The 26,648-nt window shown below is 41.5% G+C and overlaps 1 protein-coding gene across 1 annotated transcript in view; it reads right to left on the reverse strand.

Annotated features, from left to right (window-relative positions):
* LOC126291657 (nuclear RNA export factor 1-like) overlaps window positions 1-23,470 on the reverse strand; it is a 143,115-nt gene extending 119,645 nt beyond the window's left edge. The window contains exons 1-2 of the mRNA XM_049985230.1: window positions 23,057-23,470; window positions 21,956-21,998 (exon numbers count right to left, since the gene is read on the reverse strand). Coding sequence (XP_049841187.1) covers window positions 21,956-21,975 — 20 coding nt within the window. The 5' untranslated portion in view covers window positions 21,976-21,998; window positions 23,057-23,470. The remainder of the gene's footprint in view (window positions 1-21,955; window positions 21,999-23,056) is intronic.
* Between the last annotated feature and the right edge of the window lie 3,178 nt (window positions 23,471-26,648).

Below are 26,648 nucleotides of genomic sequence, written 5' to 3' on the forward strand. Positions count from 1 at the left end.
ACATATAGGTATTATAATAAAACCTAATGGAGTAATTTCAACACTTGAAAATGTAAAAAAAGGTTTTCTACATGATTTTTGATGTTTGCGTAATTTTTGCTGCTTCTGAATTACTTTTTAGTGCAGATTTCAGATCTGTTACAACATATAGTTTTTCCACATTAAATAAGTGCATTTTTCATTTAACCTCAAGTTCCACAAAGAGAAATTTTATTGCAAGTAAGGGAAATGTTATTTTAGTAATTTGGAGTAGTTAGCCTCGCCTGTCACTCCCATCTAGCTGTTTGGTATGCTATACTGTTACGAGGTTACATTTGTGTTGTTAAATGTAGATTTGCAGTTTCTCAGTAAAGAGTTCCCGAAAGTGGTCCCGTAGCCCAAATGCATTCTGTTATGTATGTGGTAGCTACGTAACTAAGTGAAATATGACATTAATAGCTTCATGAAAAATATGTACTACACATACTTTGTGTGTGAGACTTGGTGATAGTAACCAAAGCTGGGCATCACACAAGGTAGACCGTACAGGTATCAATGCATAGACGATGTGGAAAAATGGGAAAAGGAAATCAATATCTTTTGCAATCCCCATAGTTTGGAAGGAGCCACAAAATCATGTGTATCTCTTTGTTTTCCCTTAGTACTGTTACCATCACAGGCCACAGCGCAAAAAGCAAGGAGGATATAAAATATCCTAACATTTATTCAGTCTTGTGATCAGTTACACATAGTGAAGCCCCCTCCTCCAACTCCACCTTCCATTGTTGAAGACTTGCAACAGGAGAGCAACTCAGAAAAGGAGAGTGATGATTACAAGCTGGAAGAGCTGCACTAGAGTTATTTAATCAAAAGGAACTAAATGATTTAACATGTGACCTGAATCTGACAAAAGATGCTCCCAAATTGCTTGGGTCATCTACTAAAGTCAGCCAGAGTATCATTCTTTTGGCACATGAAAAGAAATTAATAAATTAAAGAAGAAGACCATAGGGTTTTTTTGTTGCCATACTGAGGGTTTATTGAATATCTTTAATGTGATCTATGATACAAAGCAGTGGAGATTGTTTACAGACTGATCAAAATGTAGCCTGAAAGGCATACTCTTCCATAATGGAAATTTATTTGGCTCAATACTTGTTGTCCATTCAGTACACTGGGCCTCAATGCTGTGCTGAAACTGTGAATCATGAAAAACATTCTAGGACGTATGTGGGAATTTGCAAGTAGCTAGCATGTTAAGTTGATGAACAATCTGGCTACACAAAAATGTCTAGTTTCTTTTGTGAGCGGGACAGCTGAGTGAAAAACCAGCACTGGTACTTAACTAATTCGCTCTTCAACCTGGTTCACAGAATATGATAAATGAAGCAGTTGGTCATCCAAGCAAGATACTATGACCACCTCATCACAGCAAGGTTGGATTAACGACACCCTTCACTAAAGCACTTCCAAAAGATGGTGACAGCCTACTGTGCTCAGTAACAAGATTTCCAAAAGTACTTAATGAGAAACTTAAAGAAGGCATCTCTGTGGAGCCGCAGATCAGAAATTTAATGAAAGACAGTTTGCTTGAAAGTACAATGAATTCAGTGTAAAGGGCCTGGGTTTAATTTAACAATGTAGTGCCCAACTTTTGGGCATCAACAAACATCCAAATTGTAAAACCACAGTTAAAGTAATGTTGCAGTCTCACGAAATTAGGATGCAACACATGTGTGAAGCTCCATTTTCCACATTCACATTTTGAATTTTTTCCTGCAAACCATGCCAATGTCAGTGAAGAAGAAGGATAATGGTTCCAAGAGGATATCAAGAAGATGGAAGGGAAATACCAGGGAAGGTGGAACGAACAAACACGATGGCTTGAAACTGTTTTATACTACTGAGAGATGACATTGGAGTACGGAGACAATCGAATAAGAGACCTTTCAATCCCACCTTAGAAAGACCTCGACACAGTGAAATCAGCTAACGGAAATTAAACTGTCAGACATGTGCTGGTTTTGTAATAATTATTAGCATTTTTGAATAAATGTGTGCCACTGTTTCATCTAATGCAGTGTGTAATGATTCTGGACAATATTACAAAATAAATGATTAACTTTTAATGCAATTAAAAAAAATTCCTGTTAGAAAAAATGTGATTTCAGCTAAAACTTCGGATGTGATTTGCACAAAAAAATCTGGTGTGACAAAGAAAAACCAAAATAAGATTTGAAATCAGAATGAAAAATAGTTTATGTATTGTTACAGTCATGAAACATCGTTCCAAAGCTTTTAAAATGCAGCATAGTGTTTTTTCTCAAAAATTAATGACTGGTAGCGGCAAATGGACTGTCACTGAATTCAGTCTAGTTTTAGAAAGCATCATTAACGGAACTTTTACACACATTAATATATGATATCTAAGCAAATCTTTGTCACAGAAGTTCAAAATGCCACACTATGTGCAGTTCAAAACTTGTAAGATGTTTCTACTCAGCAAATGTCTGAATTTTTTTGTGCTGGTACCTCAAGTGGCCACATAGAATTTCAAATGGTTGGATTAATTGGGGGAGGGACTTTCAGCTTCACAGTGATGCCTTCACCACTCTTGTCTGGGCAGTTGGGGCATCAGGACTGCTGTCTCTGTGCACCCCTGTTTAGTGCCTGCATCTCAAAAGGCAATGAAATAGTCACCTGAGCTACATTATGCAGTGAATTTTGTTTGAAACTGAACAAATCTCTTCTGGAGGTCACTGATTGATTGTGCAAGCTTGCGGGGACAGTGCTCTATCAAATTCGCAAGTTTCGCCGTGGATGAAAGCATTTAAGGAAGACCAGGAAGAGGTAGTCGATGAATCACACACTCGACGGTCATCAAGCACCAAAACCGATGACAATTTGGGCCATGTGTGCGATCTGTTCAATTGACTATCAGTTGAGTGTCCAGAAGATTGCAGAAACTCTTAACAGTCCCAAAGCAACTGTACAATTAGTGAACTATAAATTGCACATGAGGAAGGTGTGTGCCAAACTGGTTCCCAAGCTTTTGATGGGCAATCGGAGGAATCATCAGGTGCCTCTTGCAATTGAATTTCTCGAATGCGCTGATTTTTTAACTTATTTCTTGGACATCATTACCAGCAATGAAACAGAATGTCAAAGCTGCAAGTGGCATACACTTCAATATCCCCAAAACTGAAAAAAAAAAAAAATCAAAACTGAGCAAATTGAAAGTGAAAACAATGTCAACGGTCTTTTTTTGATGCCAATAGTGTGGTCCACAGAAAGTCTGTTCCCCACAGCCAAATAGTGAACGCTGCCTACTATGTCAGTGTGCTGGGAAAATTGCAAAAATTGGTCATGTGAGTGAGAAAGGAGATCATCACTTTGACTGAAAAAAGCCCAAATGAGCAAATCCAAACAATGCTGATTTGCCTTTTTGACAGCATGGGTATTGTGCATAAAGAATTTGTTCCCCCTGGTCAAACAGTTTTACAGAAGTGTCCCTAAAAGGCTAAAGAAAAGGGTGAATTGAGTGAGACCAGACAATGAAGACAGGTGAGTTGTCTGCATCAAGACAACACCCCGTCACACGGCCTTGTATATAACAGAATATTTTACCTCTAAAGACATTACTGTTGCTCCACAGCCACCCTTATTTTCCAGGCCTGGCTCACATTTTTTTTTCTTTTGCCAAAATTGAAAAATGTCTTAAAAGGTTGTCATTTTGGGTCTCTCAAGAATATTCAAAACGACATGACCAACTTGTTAAAGGCCCTACCAGTTGAAGCCTTTCAACACTGCTACCAAGACTGGAAACAGTGATTCTGCCAATGTATACAATCTAAACAATTTAAAAATCATTTTTATAGATATTTACACTTTAGGGACTGTTCTATTTTCACTTACGAGAGCTGTTCAATAAAGAATGGTCATAATTTTTTTATGGTCATAATTTCTTGTGCTAAAATTTCTTACGATATCCTGTTAGCTTAATGTGCAACAAACATGCTGTAATAGTTTCATTGTTGGGACTCCTGGTTCCCAAGGTCAGAAATGTTCAGGATCGCCTGCTGCTGCAATGGAGGTAACACGTGAGGGACAATATGTGGCTTTGAAATTCTGTTTTCGTCTCAACAAAACTTCAGCTGAGGCCTATACAATGTTACAGGAGGCCTATGGAGTGTCTGTTCTTCCCTACAGCACAGCTCGAAGGTGCTTTAAAATGCTTAAAGAGGGGGAATGACCAATATCAAAGGAAGGTGCACCTGGTGCTCTATTTACTGCTCTTACATAAGAAAACATCAACAATGCTGCTGTCATTGTGAGAGAGGATCGATGAATTACCTTAAGATCACTATCTGAAATACTGAACATTTCACTGGGTGCCACCCACAAGTGACAGAAAAAGTGCACACAACACGTGTTTGTGTGCGATGGGTTCCTAGACTGTCAATTCCCGAATAAAAGGGACACTCGTGTGCAGGTCTGCACACAGTTAAAGTCAATGTTAAAGGAAGATCCAGAGTTTTTTTTGTCCCCCCCCCCCCCCCTCCCTTAAATGTAATCACTGCTGATGAAACTTTGCTACACCATTTTGATCCTGAGAGCAAACAGCAAAACTCAATGTGGAAATCTCCATCACCAACCCAAGTGGTTGCTTCTGCTGGGAAAGTTATGGTCATCTCATTCTTTGATATTCAGGAATGAAACTTCCTGGCAGATTAAAACTGTGTGCCCGACCGAGACTCAAACTCGGGACCTTTGCCTTTCACGGGCAAGTGCTCTACCATCTGAGCTACCGAAGCACGACTCACAGCCGGTACTCACAGCTTTACTTCTGGAAATATTCAGGAATGTTGTAGCAGCATGTTGTACCTGCACACACGTCTGTAACTGGATAATACTACAGGGATGTCCTGAAAACATTGGAAGTTGATATCAAGCGCAAATGACCAGATTTCCGTGAAGCAGGCTGGATGATGCACCACGATAGCGAGCAGTCACATATTGCCAATGTTGTTGCTGAATATCTTGCAAAAATCAACGTGAAGTACATCCCTCACCCTCCCTATAGTACGGGTTTAGCCCCATGTGGGAGGCATTATCAATCATCAGAAGCACTGGTAAAGGCTGTGGAGGCGATTTTGAAGGACCTCTCAAAAAAATGGTTTCCAGCATGTATTTGAAGACTGGCAGAAATGCTGGGGCAAGTGCATTGCATTCATGGAAGACTACTTTGAGAAGGACCATCAAAATTATGAGGATGAGTATACGTATGTTGTCAAAAAAAGTATGATCGTTCTTTATTGAACAGACCTCGTGTATTTTTAAGATTATGGGCTAAAAATTGACCTATCCACCAAGCAAACTTCCCATAGCAAATGTCCTAATACAAGATAAATGCCCTTTTGAGGGAGAAACAATTAAAAGGCTACAACTATCTGTAAGGTTTGAAAGTTAGTTATTACATAGTAGGCAAGACTATCATTTTGCTACCCAAGAAAGATGTGCACAAATCAGTATATTGAGTCTAAAAATTGAAGACAGTCCACCCAAATGGTCAAAGACAACAGGAGGAGGACTGTCAAGATTTAAGAAATAGCCTGTAAAAGTATGAAGCACCCATTTGTACCTGCACTGTACACAGAAAACTGTTACTGCAGGCAAGGCAATACCAGAGTGAATCTGCAACCCCAGCAGATCTGCCGTCTTGTAAAATTATCTTTCTGCAATTTCTTCTACACAGATTTAGCACATTGCATTCTTTTGTAAACAGGTTAAAAATTAAGCGTTATTGAAAACTACTGTTTAAAAGAATTAATCAAGAAACCTACAGCATGTAACAATTAAATGTACCATTGTAGTAGATACATTACAAGTCACACAAATTTTATAAGAAAGTTAAATGTGGAACCAAACTACGCAAGCATTCAGACTCAGTGACTCCTCCTCCTGGCAGACTCCTCCTCCTGGCAGAACGATTGAACGGAAAGGAAGACGGATGAAGAAAAAGGACTGGTGGGGTTGAGGAAATGGAGAGAGTTTGGAAAAGTCACCAAGAACTCTGGGTCAGGCAAGACTTACATGACGCGATGAAAAGTAAAGGCCGATTGCTGAGAACTGCACCAGATGACATTAGAAAATCTGCAAGTTAGACATGGAAGGAACAGCAATAAGCATTATTGAGATTACTTACAAAACATCGACCAAGAGTTAATAAGAGCAAAAAAGCTAAGTGCACTGTGTGTGGAGGGGTGGAAAAAAAAAGAGACAGATTATAAAACTAAAAGGGTTTGTAGAACGGAATAGTTACTGAGAAGATAGGCTCAGACTGAACAAATTAACATAAATTAAGACAAAGTAAATATTCCAGAATTTGAATCAAGAACAGCTGCCAACATGAGTACTTAGAAGTACACATCTTCGAAGCAGTGAAGCAATGTAATCTTTTAATAAAAGCAAACCTTCCAGTCCAGACCGGATACCAATTAGGACTCTTTCAGAGTATACTGATGCAATAGCTCCATACTTAACAAACATATACAACCACTTGCTTGACAAAAGACCTGAAGACTGGAAAGTTACACAGGTCACACCAATATTCAAGAAAAGCAACAGGAATAATCCACTGAATTACAGACCTGTGTCATTAACATCGATATGCACCAGGATTTTGGAATAGATATTGTGTCTGAATATGACTGATTACTTTTAAGAGAATGGTCTATTGACACACAGTCAACATGGGTTTAGAAAACACTGTTTTTGTGAAACACAATTTGCTCTTCACTCACATGAAGTGTTGACTGCTATTGACAAGGGATTTCAAATTGATTCTACATTTTTACAGTTTCAGAAGGCTTTTGACACTGTACCTCACAAGTGGCTTGTAATAAAATTGTGTGCTTATGGAATATCAGCTCTGTTATGGGACTGGATTCATGATTTCCTGACAGAGAGGTCACGGTTCATAGTAGCTGATGGAAATGGATGGATGGAGATGGTGATAAGGGCACCTGATGGCATGGTCTTTAGCATCCGCACAAAAACAGATTGAGACGAGTGTCGGTAAAAGACCCAGAACAGAAAGATAAAACAGCAAGTAAAACACATGTAACAAAGGGTGGAAAACCATACGGCCATACACCAAAGCATGGGACAAAGCATGGCGTCAGCAGTAAAACATGAATGACACAGGAAGAAAGTGGTAGAAGGAGCTAAAACAATATAACAGAGGATTTGGCTAGTGGACTGCAAGGAAAGAAAAAAAAAAGGAGGTGCCAGTCACCACAACACACTAAAACCTCCAGCCTAAAAGTTTAGGCCAGAGGCCAGACACATCGCAAAACTTTAAAACCCTAAGTACACTCGTCTCATCATCAGCTAAAATAGAGGGCAGATCCCCATTAATTTTGCTGCCGCCCTTGCATCACAGTATAAAATGCACTCCGTTAAAACATTGCGGATAGAGATGTGCTCAACACAGGCATCACAAAATAGGGGATCCTCCTGCCACAATAGAAAGCTATGTGTGAGAGGACAGTGCCCAATCCTAGAGACGAGTGAGTGTGACTTCATACCACCTGAGCAGAAGGAGCACCATGGCCAGGTTGTGGACTTCACCAACCACAGCTTATTGGCCGTCACCACCAGCCACTCCTCCCACAACTGCACGCCCTTCCTGGCAGGACAGAAGCGACATACTGCGAGGGAATAGGACACTGTGTCACGTCCTGTCCTATGCAGGCCCTCCTTGGCAGCCCGATCGGCCTGTTCATTGCCCCATATCCATACATAACCAGGCACCCAGTAGAATTACATGTGATTACCCCACTGTTGGAGCAAGTGCAATTGGCTAAATACGAGCCAGACCAACTCCTCAGCTGGGTACAGGTTCTGCAATGATTGTGAGGCACTAAGGAAATTGGAGTAGATGAGGAAACGTTTGCCCAGAAGACGACACATCTGCTCCAGTGCCTTCAGGATCACGTGGAGCTCTGCTGAAAAAATCGTATACTCGACGGGAAGGCAAATCCTGGTGACACAGTCTGGGAACAGGACAGAGCAGCAGCCAAGGGAATTCCCAGGTTTGAAGCCATCAGTGTAAATGACCATGAAACATAGATCAATATGTAAAATCTGGTAACTATCCTTCTTAGAATTAGTCAAATCTAAAATAATTCTAGGTCTCTGGAGGAGCCAGGGTGGAAATCTGCTCCAACCTCGATGTAAAACATTAAGACCAGCCGCGTCCGTCTCTAGAAGGCAATCCTGTGCACGAATCCCACAGTGCCTCATTGCACGTTGCCTGGTATGAAAAACCCATGCCAGTGGAAGCCGAGCAACAATATGGTATGCAGGTATGTATGGTGTGAACAGAGTTTTATACATCTGGCGCACACTAAGAAGACACTGCCTAATGTGAAATGGCGGTTCACCAACCTCTGCACAGAGGCTTGGTATGGGGCTTGTTCTGAATGCCCAGTGGAAATTGAATGCCTTCAAGAAGCACCATGACCAACATTTTCAAATAAGGTCTCACAGACCCATACACCGTGCAACCATAATCGAGCCAAGATCGCACATATGCCCTATAAAACCAGGGCAGATAAGTCCTGTCTGCTCCCCGTGTAGTGCGACTAAGACATTTTAAAATACTGAGAGCCTTAAGTGACAGTTTCTTCATGCCCTTAAGATGTGGCAACCATGTACGTTTGCTGTCAAATATAAGGCCCAGAAACCTCACTATGTCTGTAGAATTAAGAACAGTATCCCTTATCATCAACTCAGGAAAATTTAAAATGGAATGAGAATGGTTAAAAAGAACACACACAGACTTCTCAGTTGAAAACTTAAACACACTCTTCTGCGGCCATTAATCCAAATGTCTAAGAGTGAGTTGCAAATAATGTATTGTCATGGCAAGACTGGAAGAGGAGAAAAACAAAAAAACACAGAGAAATCATCCCCAAACAAAGAACACTGGACAGGACTTAGCACTGCTGAGGTAATACTATTAATAGCTGTGGCAAAGACAGTCACATTTAAAACACTAACTTGAGGGGGACCGTTCTCCTGCTCAAACAGCTCAGACAGAATGCCACCGACTCTGTATCGAAAATACCTTGGCGAGAGAAAGGACCAAATAAAAATGGGAAGACAACCACGAAAACACCAGTTGCCAAGCTGCTCAAGGATAAGATGCCTCCAAGCAGTATCATAGGCCTTCTCGATGTCAAAAAATATACGTAAAAGGTGATGCCGGTTCAGGAAAGCCTATTGTATAGCCGCCTCCAGGAGGACCAGGTTATCAAAGGTGAAGCAATACCTCCTGAACCCACACTGAAAGAGACTAAGGAGTTGACTGGATTCTAACATCCAGACCAGGCGGCAGTTGACCATCCACTCCAAGGCCTTTCCCAGGCAGCTAGTGAGGGCAAAACTGCGATAACTACTCAGCTGCGCACAGTCCTTCACAGGTTTTACAAGAGGAATCAAAATGGCCTCACACCACGAGTCAGAATAATGGCCTGACGCCCAAATGGCATTAAAAAGTGCGAGGAGGCTACCTTTGTTTCTGTTGGTGAGGTGTCGCAGCATACTACAATGGATTTTATCATGACCAGGGGATGTGTCACAAGCCACAGACAATGCAGAATTCAGCTCCCACATGGAGAATGGGCAGTTGTAACCTTCATCAGAGGCAGACCGGAAATCCAAACTGCCACTCTCAGCAACCATTCTATGGCACTGGAAAGCTGGATCCTGACTATTAGTTGCAGTAACCATGGCAAAATAGGCCGCCATCAACTGGGCAATGTCTTGCAGATTGGTTTGCAGTGTGCCACTCCCAATTAAAGCAGCCATTGGGCACCTCTCCCTAAAATTTGCCTGATGGTCTCACATAAAATAGAACTCTTTGTGGAGTGAGTAATGGTGTTCAGGAACTGTTGCCACAACCTCTTCTTGCTCTCCCGAATAATCCGGCAACACCTTGGCCTCGCCATCGGAAAGGCTGCAGGATTCTCCACAATTGGCTGACACTTGAACCTAGACAGAACCGCATGCCTAGTCCTGATTGCAGAGTGGCATTTGTCCCTTCACGAAGGGACAAGGTGCCTCTTCTGTCCTGTGGAATGGATGCCACAACAGTGTGGTGGATCATTTTGGTAATATGATCCACCCATTCCTCAACATCGGCACAGTATTCAATCTGGGCTAGTTGCTCATAAAGTGTCCACTCTGCTCTACAGAGCACCCATTGCAGCAGCTTCCTATTGGGTTCCACCCCATCTGGCAAGTGGCAAGTCGGCGACCACTTCCCACTGAGCCACGTGAGCAAGGGCTGGAGAGCAAAGTGAGAGATCAATGGCTGAGAACGACCCAGCTGCAGTGCAAAAGTGTGTGCTCTGTCCCGTATTTAGCAAATACACACACGAGGACATGAAAAACCTCTCGACTGCCCTTCCCTGCAGACAGGTTAGTTGCAGAGCCCCAAAGTACATAGTGAGCATTAAAATTAACACAGAGGATGAAGAGGTGGGGGAGCTGTGTAAGGAGGTCACCAAGAGCCTCAACATAATGTCAATGGATGATGCAAGTGCACTGATACGGCAACTATTTGTAAATTCATCGTAAGGCAGAGAGGCGAGGAGTGGTAGTCAGTATTGACGAAAATACAGACTCCTCCACTAGCTCTCTCGCCACTCACGTCGTCCTTCTTGTGGAGGACATAGTCCCGAAGCTCAGGAGTGTACGACTGACAGAAAAAGAGTCTCCTGGAGACACAGACACAGTGGTCTACCCTGAGAGAGTAGACAAAGTTCCTCCATATGCGTCCTGAAACTCTACAAATTCCACTAAAGATTGGAACCATCTATCACGCGGGTAGCAACTTCAACCTGTCTCTCCGCCTGGGTGGAGAGACTGGAGCAGGAGGAACGGCAGTCATGGGTCGAGATGATTGCCCGACACATCCCTCATACTCCAACAGCTCTGAGGAAGATTCACATGAAGCATCATGCAGAATCAGATCGACATGGTCGGATGGTTTATCACTTGACTTTACCAGCTGTTTCTGTTTACAGTAGCTTTTCACGGTTTTGCGGGCTTTGCTTGAGCTGGAGGAGGAATGGTAATGGCTGTGCTGGGCTTCTGAACAGGCTCAGGCAGGTCTCGATCAAGTTGGCCACTGTAGCTTTGTCTGCTGTTGCAGGGGGGGCTACTGTGTTGGATCACTTGCTGCCTGGCAAGTGCACTGACATGTGCAGTGTTTGTGCCAACACTCGCCGTCTCCAATTTATAGAGGCATCATATTTTGGAGTAGGCTTCTGAAAAATGGACGCAAAAGTCAAAGCAAATGTGGGAGGCTGCATGGACCTTTAATTTTTTTTTTATGCCTCACCAGGTGTTTCCCAGAGCAGTTTATACATCTAGCTTGAGACTAGCAACCAACTCCTTCATGAGCGGCCTTACCACAGTTTCCACATGTCTCTTCTTCTTTACACCCAAGGGTTGTATGCCCAAAATGCTGGCATTTGGAACACCTTTGGTGAAGTTCAAAGTGCTGTGGATCTCTGTATTGATGGCATATTTGCCCAGGCACTTTGCACTCTGTAGATTAACAGTTTGTTGGGAACTGGATGTTTCAAACAATAGCGTCCCATTTCGCAACTGCTTCACAGATTTTAAAGTCTCAGCAATTCCTTCTAAGCTCTTCTGGATGTAAAAAGGCGAGACCATCTCGAAAATACCCTCTTTCTGTTTGATTACTAAAAACGCATTCTGATTACCATCCTGTGCTCTGTTACTCTTTACTGCTGTGTGCTGTCTTACTTTCGCATCTGGAGGGCTGGCTACCCAAGCCCTCTCACTAGTTGGGGTGTTAGCACCTTCCAGTGGCTCACCTGTTACACTGGGAGGAGGAAAGGAAGATTTCGGAGGATCCATTTTGGTCCCATGAGCAGCTAGGGAAATAAGGGTCCACTCGGACAGAGCGCCGCATGCATGAGTAAATCTTATACAACTGAGGTGCAGCAGGTTCCTCAGAGGTCGCCCGCTAATGACTGTTCCACCTCAGCAGCCATGCATCTCATCAGTGCACTGCACACCTTGAGACTGAAGGGTTCTTTATAGAGGTTTCCCCTGAGACACACAATGCACACCTTGAGACTGAAGGGTTCTTTATACAGGTTTCCCCTGAGACACACAACATTCCATAGCGATGCCACACGGTGGTCGCTAATGCATGCCCAGAGTTTATGGTGCAGGGGGACTGGCAGCACTAACCAGTCCCCAGCTCAGGAACCCCTGGGTCGCCAAGCCCGTAGCCAGCAAATGAATGCCAAGCCCCTGAGAGCTAACTGATGGAAAGTCACTGAGTAAAACAAGTGATTCCTGGCTTTTCCCAAGGTAGTAGTATAGGCCCTTCGCTGTTCCTTATCTGTATAAAAGATTTACGAGACCATGTTAACTGCCACCTTAGGTTGTTGGCAGCTGGTGCTTCATTCACTGTCTAATAAAATTATCAGAAGATCAAAACCAACTGCAGACTGTTTTAGATAAGATATGTGTATGGTACAAATATTGACAATTGACTCTAAATAATGAAAAGTGGGGTCATCCCATGAGTGGTAAAAAAACCATTAAACTTTGATTACACGATAAATCAGTCAAATCTAAAGGCTGCGAGTTCAACTAAATACTTAGGAATTACAATTACAAACAACTTAAATTGGAAATAACACACAGAAAATGTTGTTGGGAAGGCAAACCAAAGACTGCAATTTATTGACAGAACACTTAGAAGATGCAATAGATCTACTAAAGAGACTGCCTGCACTACAGTTGTCAGTCCTCTTTTGGAGTACTGCTGCTTGGTGTGTTATCCTTGCCAGATATGATTACCAGAGTGCATAGGTAAAGTTCAAAGAAGAACAGTATAATTTGTATTATCGAGAAGCAGGGGAGAGAGTATCACAGACACAATACAGGGGTGGACGGCATTAAAAGAGAGGTGTTTCTTGTTGTGGTGGGATCTACTCACAACATTTCAATCACCAACTTTCTCCTCCGAATGCAAAAATATTTTATTGACGTCTACCTACATAGGGAGAAACAATCCTGATAATAAAGTACCAGAAATCAGAGCTTGCACAGAAAGATATTTGTTTTTCCTGTGTGCAGTTTGAGAGTGGAATAATAGAGAATTATTGTGAAGGTGCTTTGGTGAACCCTCTGCCAGGCACTTAAGTGTTTAAGTGTGAATTACACATTATCCTCATAGATGTAAATGTAGATTAATGCTGGGTGGAAGAATCCAGATAGCACCTGTGAAAGAGGCACAAGGTCACAACTGTCATGTTATACAGCATGCTCTGCCACAGGATACACTCTCACTCTCTCTCTCTCTCTCTCTCTCTCTCTGTCTCTGTCTCTGTCTCTGTCTCTGTCTCTGTCCATTGTTGATGGTCTGTAGTTAGAATTAAAACAACATTTTCTATTGAAAGTTAATCTTTCATGAAAGACTGAATGAGCAGTCTTTGTTTGGGATCATTACTACATTTGGTCACAAAAATTAAATTAATAATAGCTTTCAAATGACCAGGAAATGAGATCTGGCAACTTTTAGGAGAGACACGAGGCATAAATATTGCCTGCTAGCAGTGGCCAAACACCTAACAGAACAAAATGTTTCAACATGAGAAATGCTGAGAAAGACCTGTGAATGAATATTGTATCCAAAAATGGCACTAGAAGAACTAGAAAGACTGGAGAGCTAAGGACTCCTGAAACAATTTAATGCAGAACGCAAACTGGTGGCGAGATGATTATAGTAGAAAGGATAGCTACTTTGAAAGCCAGACCACAGGAAACACAATACAATAATAAAAGAAACACTTGTCACTATATGTTCTCTAGGAAGTTATTGGACAGAATGTCGAGATGAAACAACAAGAACTGCTGGAGCTTAGAACATACTGTCAAATGGTACAAACAATTGAAGCAACACATGGTCTACAGCACCAGTTCTCACTGAACAGTAATGTAATACCTGCCCAGTAATAATAGTAATACTAATAACAATAATAATAATAATAATAATAATAATAATAATAATAAAACAATGTAAAATCTAGGAACAAAAAAAAACATCATCATGAAAAGGATAGATTGCTACTCAACAAAGAGGAGGCACTGATTCACAGACAAGCACAACTGAAAGACTACTGAACATTTCAGCTTTCAGCCAAAAGTTCTTCTTTTGGAACAAAAATCACACATACATTCACATATACGCAATGCGAACACACATATATGGCCCCATGACCTGGCTGCATCTATGCTATTTTGTATGTATTAGGTCGGTGCATAAATTCATGGAGTTTGTTTTATATGTTGGTATTCCATTTATTATGGAATTTATTATGGGTTCATTTATCTATTATTATTTTTTTATCATTTTTTATTTTCAGTTCAGTTGCTATTTGAGTTTACATATTGTCATTTGGAGGTAGTGAGTAGAGTTATGGATGAAAAAAAAGCAATTGCCAAATGGAGAAATCAGAATGTTTCCAACATATTCTTCCGTTTTGAGTTCAGTACAGGGGTGACAGCAATGGAGGCAGCCAGAAACACCTGTGCTATTTATGGAAATAATGCCATAGAGAACAGCAAGAAAATGGTTTTTCTTGTTTTAAGGAGGGTCATTTTGACGTCAGTGACACTCCACTTTCTGAAAGATGTTCAGGATTTGATGAAGATAATTTAAATGCATTAATCCTCAATTATCCACATCAGTGTGGTGTATCGAGAGGTTGCAACAATGGAAAATTGTACTGAAATGCAGGAGGATCTGCAGCGAATTGACGCATGGTGCACGGAATGGCAATTGAATCTCAATGTAGCGAAGTGTAATGTGATGCGAATACATAGAAAGATAGGTCCCTTATCATTTAGCTACAAAATAGCAGGTCAGCAACTGGAAGCAGTTAATTCCATAAATTATCTGGGAGTACGCATTAGGAGTGATTTAAAATGGAATGATCATATAAAGTTGATCGTCGGTAAAGCAGATGCCAGACTGAGATTCATTGGAAGAATCCTAAGGAAATGCAATCCGACAACAAAGGAAGTAGGTTACAGTACGCTTGTTCGCCCAATGCTTGAATACTGCTCAGCAGTGTGGGATCCGCACCAGGTAGGGTTGATAGAAGAGATAGAGAAGATCCAACGGAGAGCAGCGCGCTTCGTTACAGGATCATTTAGTAATTGCGAAAGCGTTACGGAGATGATAGATAAACTCCAGTGGAAGACTCTGCAGGAGAGACGCTCAGTAGCTCGGTACGGGCTTTTGTTGAAGTTTCGAGAACATACCTTCACCGAAGAGTCAAGCAGTATATTGCTCCCTCCTACGTATATCTCGCGAAGAGACCATGAGGATAAAATCAGAGAGATTAGAGCCCACACAGAAGCATACCGACAATCCTTCTTTCCACGTACAATACGAGACTGGAATAGAAGGGAGAACCGATAGAGGTACTCAGGGTACCCTCCGCCACACACCGTCAGGTGGCTTGCGGAGTACGGATGTAGATGTAGATGTAGTGTACTTGAGAACAGGCAAATGTGATAAACTGTGATCATCCTGACATTGTGTGATATTTGCATGACATGGGGAAGGTTCAAAAATAGGGTGTATGGGCACAGCATGCTCCATGCCAAAGTCACAAAAATCATAGGTGCACCCCTGCCTGTCCGTCGCCAACTGACTCGTGAACAAACCCAACCATTCCTATCCTTTATTATAAGCAGTGATGAGCAATGGTGTCTTTATGCTAACATAATGTAAAGAAAGGAATGCCTGAGCTCAAACAAAGCAGGAACTCCCCCTACAAAGACCTGTGCACATGCACAAAAGATAATGTTATGCATATGGTGGACCAGTAACAGTATGGTGAACTATGGAGCTGCTTCCCCCAGGTGTACTCACCACTGCTGATATTTATTGTCAACAACTGAGACATCTGTGCCGCTAAAGTGGAGTTATTGAACGCCATTTTCCGAAATTCCTTTACCAGGTAAGACAAATGGAATATTCCAGAATTTGAAAGGCGAACAGCTGCTAGCTTGAGTTTCTTAGAAGTAAATACCTTAGGGGTTGCAAAGCAACTCAAATCGCTTGATAAGGGCAAGTCTTCAGGTCCAGATTGTATACCAATTAGGTTCCTTTCAGCTTACGCTGATACAATAGCTCCCTACTTAGCAATCATATACAACTGCTCGCTCACCGATAGATCTGTACCTACAGATTGGAAAATTGCGTAGGTTGCACCAGTGTTTAAGAAGGGTAGTACGAGTAATCCATTGAACTACAGACCTATATCATTGACGTCGGTTTGCAGTAGGGTTTTGGAGCATATACTTTATTCAAACATTATGAATCACCTCAAAGGGAACGATCTATTGATATGTAATCAGCATGGATTCAGAAAACATCGTTCTTGTGCAACGCAGCTAGCTCTTTATTCTCATGAAGTAATGGCTGCTATCGACAGGGGATATCAAGTTGATTCCGTATTTCCAGATTTCCGGAAAGCTTTTGACACCGTTCGTCACAAGCGACTTCTAATCGAGCTGCGGGCCTATGGGGCGACTGGATTCGTAATTTCCTGTCAGAAAGGTCGCAGTTCGTAGTAATAGACGGCAAATCATCGAGTAAAACTGAAGTGATATCAGTTGTTCCCCAGGGAAGCGTCCTGGGACCTCTGCTGTTCCTGATCTATATAAATGACCTGGGTGACAATCTGAGCAGTTCGCTTAGGTTGTTCGCAGATGCTGTAATTTACCGTCTAGTAAGGTCTTCCAAAGACCAGTATCAGTTGCAAAGCGATTTAGAAAAGATTGCTGTATGGTGTGGCAGGTGAGAAAAAAATGTAGTGCATTACTTTCTGGGTAACTCTCATAAATAGAAAAGGAGTGAGGAAGACCTTTCAAATTATTGACTGACATCACTAACCCTCACTTCAGTAGAATATTTGGAACCGTTAAACTATTGCAACTCACAGCTTTTGTCTCACAATACAAAATGCTTACCAAGTCACAGCATGGATTTTGGAAAGGCCTTAGCATGGCGACTGATGTCAGTGTCTCCCATGAAGACCACAGTAAATAGAACTGGGAATGCACACAGCTGGAATATTTCTAGACCTGAGCAAACCTTTGACTCAGGTAACTATGGGCTTCTCTTAAACTGTGGGCATTAAATACCAACGAAACTTGTAGCCATGTACCTGATGAGTCACAAACAGTGTACCAAACTTTCATATAAAATTGACAACAATGTAGGAAAATACAGATCTTACTGTATAGAAGACACGTTCAGTTGCAGACAGGCAAAATTAAAAGACATTTACACAAACCTTTTGGCCACATCAGTCATCAGTAAAAGAGAAACACACACCATCCATAAACACAAACAAGCACACCTCATGCATACATGACCGCCTCCATCACCCAGTACCGCCCTGGACTGGAACAACTGAACGACATTCTTCACCAGGGCTTTGATTACCTACCATCATGTCCAGAGATGAGGAACATCCTCTCTAAGATCAACCTTCCAAAAGTGGTATTCCATCACCCACCTAACCTCCACAGCATTCTAGTCCATCCCTATACCATTCCCAATACCAACCCTTTGCCTCAAGAATCATATCCCTGTGAAAGAACCAGGTGTAAGGCCTGCCCAATCCACAAACAAAGCACTTCCTATTCTGTCCTGTCACATATTTATCCTACCCCACCAGGGGCCGTGCCACCTGTGAAAGCAGCCAAGTCATTTATCAGCTTGCTGCAATCATTGCACTGCTTTTATATTAGTAGGACTACCAACCATCTGTCCGCCAGGATGAGCAGTCACCATCAAACTGTGGCCAAGAGAAAAGTAGACCAACATGCAGCTGAACATAACATGCTTGAGCTTGATTTCAATGGCTGCTTCACAACCCAAGTCATCTTTATCCCCCCCACCAGCTTTTCCAAACTGTGCAGAGGGGAGTTATTGTTACCAAACATTCTCCACTCCCATAATTATCCTGGCCTCAACCTATGTAACACACTGCCCCACATCAACCACCCATTTGTCACTCCTCACTCCTTCTGTACTATCATCTTCTCCCCAATCTCATCTCCCACCCTATGCCAATGCACCCACACATCCCCCTCCCTTCTCATTTTTCGTTCCCTTCCCACCTGCCCCCCCCCCCCCCCCACAACCTCCTCACATTGCATCTTTTGGCATTCTAGTTGCTGCACGCTTTGCCAAACTGCATTCCATTTTTTCCTCAACCAGTACAGTATGACCCCTTCCCCACCCCCTCCAGATTACTGGTTCCATCCCAAATGATAGTGGTGTTCTGGTGCGAGCTGCTGGAGTTGGCTGTTGTGTGCAAGAAGTGTGAATCTTGTGTGTACGAATGGTACATGTTTCTTTTTTGGTGATGAAGGTTGTGGCTGAAGGCTTTGTGTAAGCATCTTTTAATTGTACCTGTCTGCAACTAAACATGTCTTCTTTATGGTAAGTAACAATCTGTTTGCTCCTACATTACTGATACTCCTACATGGAGTTTCTATTGTTTGATATGAAATGGACAGTGAGGTAGGAGTAAATGAGACCACACAACAAATAGTAACTGAGACACTGAGTTGAAATACAAACTAGACTGCACCCCCCCCCCCCTCCCCCATTCACACACACATACAAAAACCAATGCACATACCTACATTGTGCCAGCTGGACACACAATGCTTGGATTGCAGTTCTGCAGGTGGATTGGGGTGGGTAGCATGTTGGGTGGCGTGCCTGTGCGTGGTGGGGGATGGGGATCCATACGCGCATCTACTTGCATTCTAGCTCGTAAGAAGATTTCTTCTGAAAACCAGCAAAGTTTTCATTCTTTTCTTTGTGCCTGTCAACAACTGAACATCTCTGCTATTTGGTGAGGGCAGCAGAGGATCACATAGGTAAAAAGACAAGGGCTAGTAGAAATCCTTGGGTAACAGAAGAAATATTGAATTTAACTGACGAAAGGAGAAAATATAAAAATGCAGTAAATGAAGCAGGCAAAAAGAAATACAAACGTCTCATGAATGAGATCGACGGGAAGTGCAAAACTGTTAAGCAGGGATAGCTAGAGGACAAATGTAAGGATGTAGAAGCTTATCTCACTAGGGGTAAGATAGATACGGCCTACAGGAAAATTAAAGAGACCTTCGAAGAAAAGAGAACCACTTGTGTGAATATCAAGAGTGCAGATGGAAACCCAGTTCTAAGCAAAGAAGGGAAAGCAGAAACATGGAAGGAGTATATAGAGGGTCTATACAAGGGCGATGTACTGGAAATGGAATAGGATGCAGATGAAGATGAAGATGAAATGGGAGATACAATACTGCGGGAAGAGTTTGACAGAGCACTGAAAGACCTGAGTCGAAACAAGGGCCCGGGAGTAGACAACATTCCACTAGAACTACTGACGGCCTTGGGAGAGCCAGTCATGACAAAGCTCTACCATCTGGTGAGCAAGATGTATGAAACAGGTGAAATACCCTCAGACTTCAAGAAGAATATAATAATTCCAATCCCAAGGAAAGCAGGTGTTGACAGATGTGAAAATGACCGGGCAATCAGTTTAATAAGTCACAGCTGCAAAATACTAACGCGAATTCTTTACAGACGAATGGAAAAACTGGTAGAGGCCGACCTCGGGGAAGATCAGTTTGAATTCCGTAGAAATATTGGAACACGTGAGAAAATACTGAACCTACGACTTATCTTAGAAGAAAGATGAAGGAAAGACAAACCTATGTTTCTAGCATTTGTAGACTTAGAGAAAGCTTTTGACAACGTCGACTGGTATATTCTCTTTCAAATTCTAAAGGTGGCAGGGGTAAAATACAGGCTATTTACAATTTGTACAGAAACCAGATGGCAGTTATAAGAGTCGAGGGGGCATGAAAGGGAAGCTGTGGTTGAGACATGGTTGTAGCCTCTCCCCAATGTTATTAAATCTGTATATTGAGCAAGCAGTAAAGGAAACAAAAGAAAAATTCAGAGTAGGTATTAAAATCCATGGAGAAGAAATAAAAATTTTGAGGTTCGCCGATGACATTGTAATTCTGTCAGAGACGGCAAAGGACTTGGAAGAGCAGTTGAAAGGAATGGACAGTGTCTTGAAAGGAAGGTATAAGATGAACATCTACAAAAGCAAAATGAGGCTAATGGAATGTAGTTGAATTATGTTGGGTGATGCTTAAAATAGTAAAGGAGTTTTGCTATTTGGGGAGCAAAATAACTGATGATAGTCGAAGTAGAGAGGATATAAAATGTAGACTGGCAATGCCAAGGAAAGCGTTTTTGAAGAAGAGAAATTTGTTAACATCGAGTATAGATTTAAGTGTCAGGAAGTCGTTTCTGAAAGTATTTGTATGGAGTGTAGCCATGTATGGAAGTGAAACGTGGACGATAAATAGTTTGGACAAGAGGAGAATAGAAGCTTTCGAAATGTGGTGCTAAAGATTAGATGGGTAGATCACTTAACTAATGAGGATGTACTGAATAGAATTGGGGAGAAGAGGAGTTTGTGGCACAACTTGACAAGAAGAAGGGACCGGTTGGTAGGGCACGTTCTGAGGCATGAGGGGATCACAAATTTAGCATTGGAGAGCTGCATCAAACCAGTCTCAGAAATGAAGACCACAACAACAACAACATCAACAACAACATAAAAATACCACTGGTATACTGTAACATAATGTAACCATAAGATGGGGGTAAGATGTTTGAAGCATTTTTATAAATTAATGAGATGATTTTATAAAAGATACACTTTATATATGTGGTAATCTAATGATTCTTGTCAGACTACGAAGTGTAAAAATTGTAATGTATTTTGATAAGCATTTTCGATTGTTGTAATTACTACTTTTAGCAGTAGACCTATACATATTAAATGCTTGTAATGGCCCTCATACTGATGATGCCACACAAAAAATTAAATAAATAACAAAATTTGGATTGGTTTCAGGACCTCCTGGCAGATAGAAAGAAATACACTATTCTTGATGGAATAAAATTGATACATGTAAAGTTAATTTCAAGAGTGCCCCAAGGGGTCATGAATGGACAATTAGTGTTTACAAAATATATTAATGATTTAGTGGATGAAGTTGGACAGTCTGCAAAGCATGGATGCTGCTGTTGTCTATGGGTAACCACATGGAACAACTTATAATTGGAATGACCACATAAAACAAATTGTAAGAAAGTAGATACCAGACAGATTAACTGGGGAAATGTTAAGAAAATATAATGAATTCACAAAAGAAGTGGCTTGCAAAACAAGTTCCACAGACTCTTGAATAATTCAATCAGTGTGGGAGCCTTACCAGGTTGTATTAAAAGAATAATACCGAACATTCAGTGAGGAATGGCGTTCTTGTCTGTCAGAGGATGGAGACAGAGAAAGAGAGATTGTTGTATTTACTACTTACGTCACTAAGACCCATAAATATTAAATGTTTACAAAAGCCATCATATTGATGACATCACAGCAAAAACTAAATAAATAAATTTTTATTTGTTTCAGAACCTCCTACCAGATAGAAACAAACACATCATTCTTAATGGAATAAAATTGACACATGTAAAGCTAATTTCAGGGCACCCCCACAGGATGAACATTCATACTGCCTGTCAATACAGCCATTACCAGCGACCAAACATAGTTTCCTTCCTTTGATATTTACAAGTCATATTACTTCTTGGTCAAAACCACAATGTAAATGACAACACTCAGCAATAATGCAAAATCTAACACAAAAAGATGACTGGCTTTATTTATGCAGGAAACAAGTTTCTTTACAGATAAATATAGGTTGCCATAGTGAATATGTTGAACTCAATACTCACTGATTAGGTCTCCAATCCATGACTCAGCAAAGCTGATCACCACCTGTAGCAAAAAATAAGTTGCTACCTATAACATCAGTAAGTCTCTCTCAACACTGCATGCATGTCACCGCAAAGTTTCAAAGCAATTATGAAACTGCTGTTGTTACAATTCCATAGAAAAATCAAACCAGCTTATGCTTTAAAACAATATTACCACCACTATGAACAAGACATTACCTCTAATCACTACACTGAACATAAATTAATCTTGAACATTCATACTTAAAATCGAAGAGTACACTCCAACAGGAGATTTAACATATTACTACAAGCTGTATACATATATTGGCAGTAACTGTGTAATAATTTGTTTGAGCACATGACAAACAGCTACTAATAATGAAAAAAGTTCTGAGGATTGACATTTGTTGTAACAGATTCATCAGCGACACTAGCGAAGCGCAAATCGTTAAGTTGGAGTACTTGGGAAACCTAATTATTGCAGGAGCGGCAAAAAACTCGGCCAACTTTCCTGCCATGTCTTAGCTGTTCTTGAGGGAGCAATATAGTACCAGTTTGTAGCAAATGTGCAAACTGAGTACTTGCAATAACGCAACTAAGGTGTACATTTAAGAATGTCATATCATCAGAAAAACGATATATGTATGCAGCAAACTGAATTTTCTTTTCCGCTAGTTAATTCATCCTAGCTTTCAGACACCTGTTACTACAAGATGGAAATTTAAAAACTCTCTTCTAAGATTCAGTAATAACTACATAAGTCAACATTTATTGAGTACTCCGTCGGTACTTGGTGGAACGCAAACATGTTACGAACTTGAATACATAGAAAGGGGTTTATAACGAACTACGAAATGATATTATTGTGGAACATCAATAATATGTATTTTAGGTTTTTAATATCTGGACACTATTGGATATTAGTCGATTCATACATTTTGACTACAAAAATCTCAATGTATTTGGCTTCACATGTAATATTTCCTAACTCCTGGCCATTTCTTTATTTATACTGCCATTCAACGACCTACAGCGCTGTTATTTTGAGGGGAAAATAAATTACTGACATACCGATGATCATCATTACAAAGTACTTACCCTTTTCAAAATACGCAGTCTGTGAAATGCACACGAAAACTGAAATTAGTACGTATGAGTTCTCCTAAAGTCACAATTTCTCACATACGTATCTCCTACACCTACACTCACAAACCCATCAGAATGTGTATACACTACAGCCCAGTACACAAAATAAATATAACAAAGATCGCATGCAGTTCTGCGATATTCTTTCCGTACAGCGAGCACCCAGACATTGGATAGTGTCTGGCTGCGCAGACGATACGGACCGGAAATTGAAATCTCGTGAACACACCGCGCTGAGAGGCCGAAGCGCAAGCGTGTCTTGGATAAACGAGAGTTTCCACGGAGTGTTCAACAGGAAGACGGGTCGGCAGATCACCGTTCGGATGAGCTTGCTCGGACGATGGCCTTATCTGGCCCCTCACGTATGACGACTCCTGCGACGAAGACGGACAATGGTGAAGAAATGGACGTTAGCAGCGCCTCCTGTTGCTTCCAGCACCATCACGCCGAAGGACGCACCAAAGTTGCAGCTCAGGGAGAAGTCAATTACCTCCGTCATTGAGGAGCTGGCTGATGCACGAGCGATGAAGGAGCGTCAAGAGAGGCAGATCAACAAACCGATCTCGGAGGCACAGCAGGAGAGAGATCAGTGCGCCCGCCAGCCGGCTGCAATCCTACCGCAAGGCGACACTTTGCAGCAAGAAAGAGAGCAGCAGCTTCTTGAGATTCGGCTTGATAAAAAACGTCAAGAATGCCGCATGCATCAGGCGACCTTCTTGCTGCTGACCCCAGATGCTGGAACAATAAACAATACTTTAGAACTGATAGCACACTTGATTTAGGTAAAGTGCTTCAACCTCTATCTATCTGGAGCTCCCTTATGCATAAGCCACACATTTCTTCTTAACCACCTGTTATATCACCACAACACTGTCATGTCTACTATACACTGACAAGGAGTGCTAACCTCCTCAACATGTGCACATCTGGAGAGATCTTGTGCACTTGGATGGGTGCAATGAGTAAGAGTTGTGCAGAACAGTCTTCACTGAACAGCAGTTACGGACTCAGGTTGCTCTGTTCCTTCATGAGATGTGGAATGTAGTGGGTATAGTAGCCTCCAACATCTGGTCAGCTGCAAACTAAATCGGCGACAGTGTTGCAGGGAGGGTTGGTCAAAGACAATGCATGGATTGCTTTCAATCTCCAACTTTATCCCATGAATGCGAGAATACTCTGTGATTCCCACCCAGATAGGGAAAGATGGGCAGTCGTAACCGTAAATTACACACTATGATCGAAGTGCTAGAAATATGTAGATAACCTAACTGCATCAGTACAGGACACTGTCTGATATACTTTGGTGTATGTGCTCTAGAGTTAACCTTGAAAGGATGTACTGCACAGTCACCTCTCTACATTCGAAATCTAGTAAGTGGTACATGCAAAGTAGTGGAGGGGTGTCTTAGTGATGATACAGATATTGGAAAGCATGCTGCCATGTCATTGGTCGACACTGAAATTATACAAAAACTGGCAAACTTGCTAAAACTGATCACACAGTCAGCTGTGGTACTTACTACAATACATCATCCCATATCCACAGTGACTTTTCCATCTCATCCTGTCCAATGCTATGCTCTCGATCACCACACAACGATCGACTGACACCACTTGTTTGAGGTGGAGAGAGTCTTGGTGGGAGCAACACCTTCCTGGGATGGCCAGCACCGAAAGAGTGATCGCGTACATGGCTGCAATATGAGGAATTAATGTTCTTGATCTCCTTGAAAAGGAACACCTAGACATCTGCTACACTATCGGTGTGAAAGATGAGATTAAATGTAGAGGTCATCACTTTTAGGCAGTTGTTTGCAGAAGCTCCATAATGCTGCAAACTCTTCCTGTTTCCATATGTTGTGATATCCTCCACTTTTTGTCAGTAAGAAACAACGCCTCTGTCTTTTATTTCAACAATCCTTTGTGTTGTGGGACCTGCATAGTTTACACCAGATTTCTATGAGAGCTAATGGATCGAAACATGTTAACATTTGTTTAGTACCTGACACAGACCTCGAAATTATAGCAGAAAAACAAAATGTGCGGCAGCGTACAAAGCTGTAGTCACACACTGTTGGGATGTGTTACAGCAGAAAAACAATATATCAAACTGTTCATGAAAGAACAACACAGGGATCCTCTTTTGTGATTGATAGTCTGTGGGATATGGTTCTTCTATAGTACATGCAACAAAACTTTACACTGTTCCGTGCAAGCGACTTTGATCACTGGCTATCTGCTCCAATGGAGACCGGTACCTGTATATTTAACAGGATCGCCACATATGTTCAATGTCAACACAAGCATGGTACTTGTTTTCGAAATATCAGAAGAGAGGGACATTGTAGTAAGTTATCAATTTCTCAACTGGGTGACATTAGTGAAGTTTTTATAGTTCACAGTTTTTCTCTGTTGGATGGCACAAAATAACGAGGACAGAGAGAATGTTCGGGTGATATACTTGAATGCACCCTGAGAGATGCAGATCTCATTCAGACTGTTGTAGCTGTATTCAGTATCGAAATCCACCTGAATGCAGTAGCAAAATCCTCATCTTTTTTCCAGTCCCATATGATGTGGGGTCTTCCTAATTTTCCCGGTATGAAACACTTCTGCAACTCCTCATACTGTCTTTCCTACTAGCTCATGGTGTTGCATGAGGAAGATACCGTTTGACGCTGCCCTTACATATTGTACACAGTTGGTGGAGCTACAACAGAATGTGCCCCTTTCCACTGAGTGGTCAAAACACAGTCCTGTCACATTAACTCAGCACATCATGTTTCTCCACAGGATGCAGAAGTTGGTTGATGCAGTGCTCTCCAAATTCCGCTCAGTCCCAACTTAAATTGGAACAATCACATGGACAAAGCTACAGGGAGGGAAGGGTGGAGACTGAGGAACATTTACAAGATAAAGAGAGACTGCCTAAAACTACACTCGAGTTATTCTATATAGGGTCCTTAGCAGATAGGTTCGAAAAAACGTGACTTGTTTCGAGATATGAGAGTGCTACGAATATGATTCACCAGTGTCTGCAATCATTATAAGACATCTCCATAGGATCCAATGCAAGTATATGATTGAATGGAGAGACTTGGTTCCAAATTGCAGTCAGGATTTCTACCAGAAAGTGTAACACTATATATCTCAAAAGCTGTTCTATAGGTCACAGGATTTTATACATTTCTCCAACTACAATCTAGCGTTGCATTTTATTAGGTAAGTCCTCAAATAGCACACCATCTACTGTATGTGACCATTCTCTATCGACCATCATCCTTCCTTGCCTATAAACCTATGAATATATCCATAATATCACGTTCCTCAGTCGAATCACTTTTTAAATTTGGCGAGAAGGGTGATTTTATTAGGAGCTTACACCATGGCGACACACACCTCCATTTTAGGTCTGTTAATACACACCCCACGATCACCATCTAAATTCATTGTCACGATATTTATGTGGAAGACAACTTCACTCGGAAGCAATACCATACCTCAACTTATAAAGCATGTATAATTTTTAACATAGATAGCGTTA

This window comes from Schistocerca gregaria, chromosome 9 (assembly GCF_023897955.1).
Source record: "Schistocerca gregaria isolate iqSchGreg1 chromosome 9, iqSchGreg1.2, whole genome shotgun sequence".
NCBI classification, from domain to species: domain Eukaryota; kingdom Metazoa; phylum Arthropoda; class Insecta; order Orthoptera; family Acrididae; genus Schistocerca; species Schistocerca gregaria.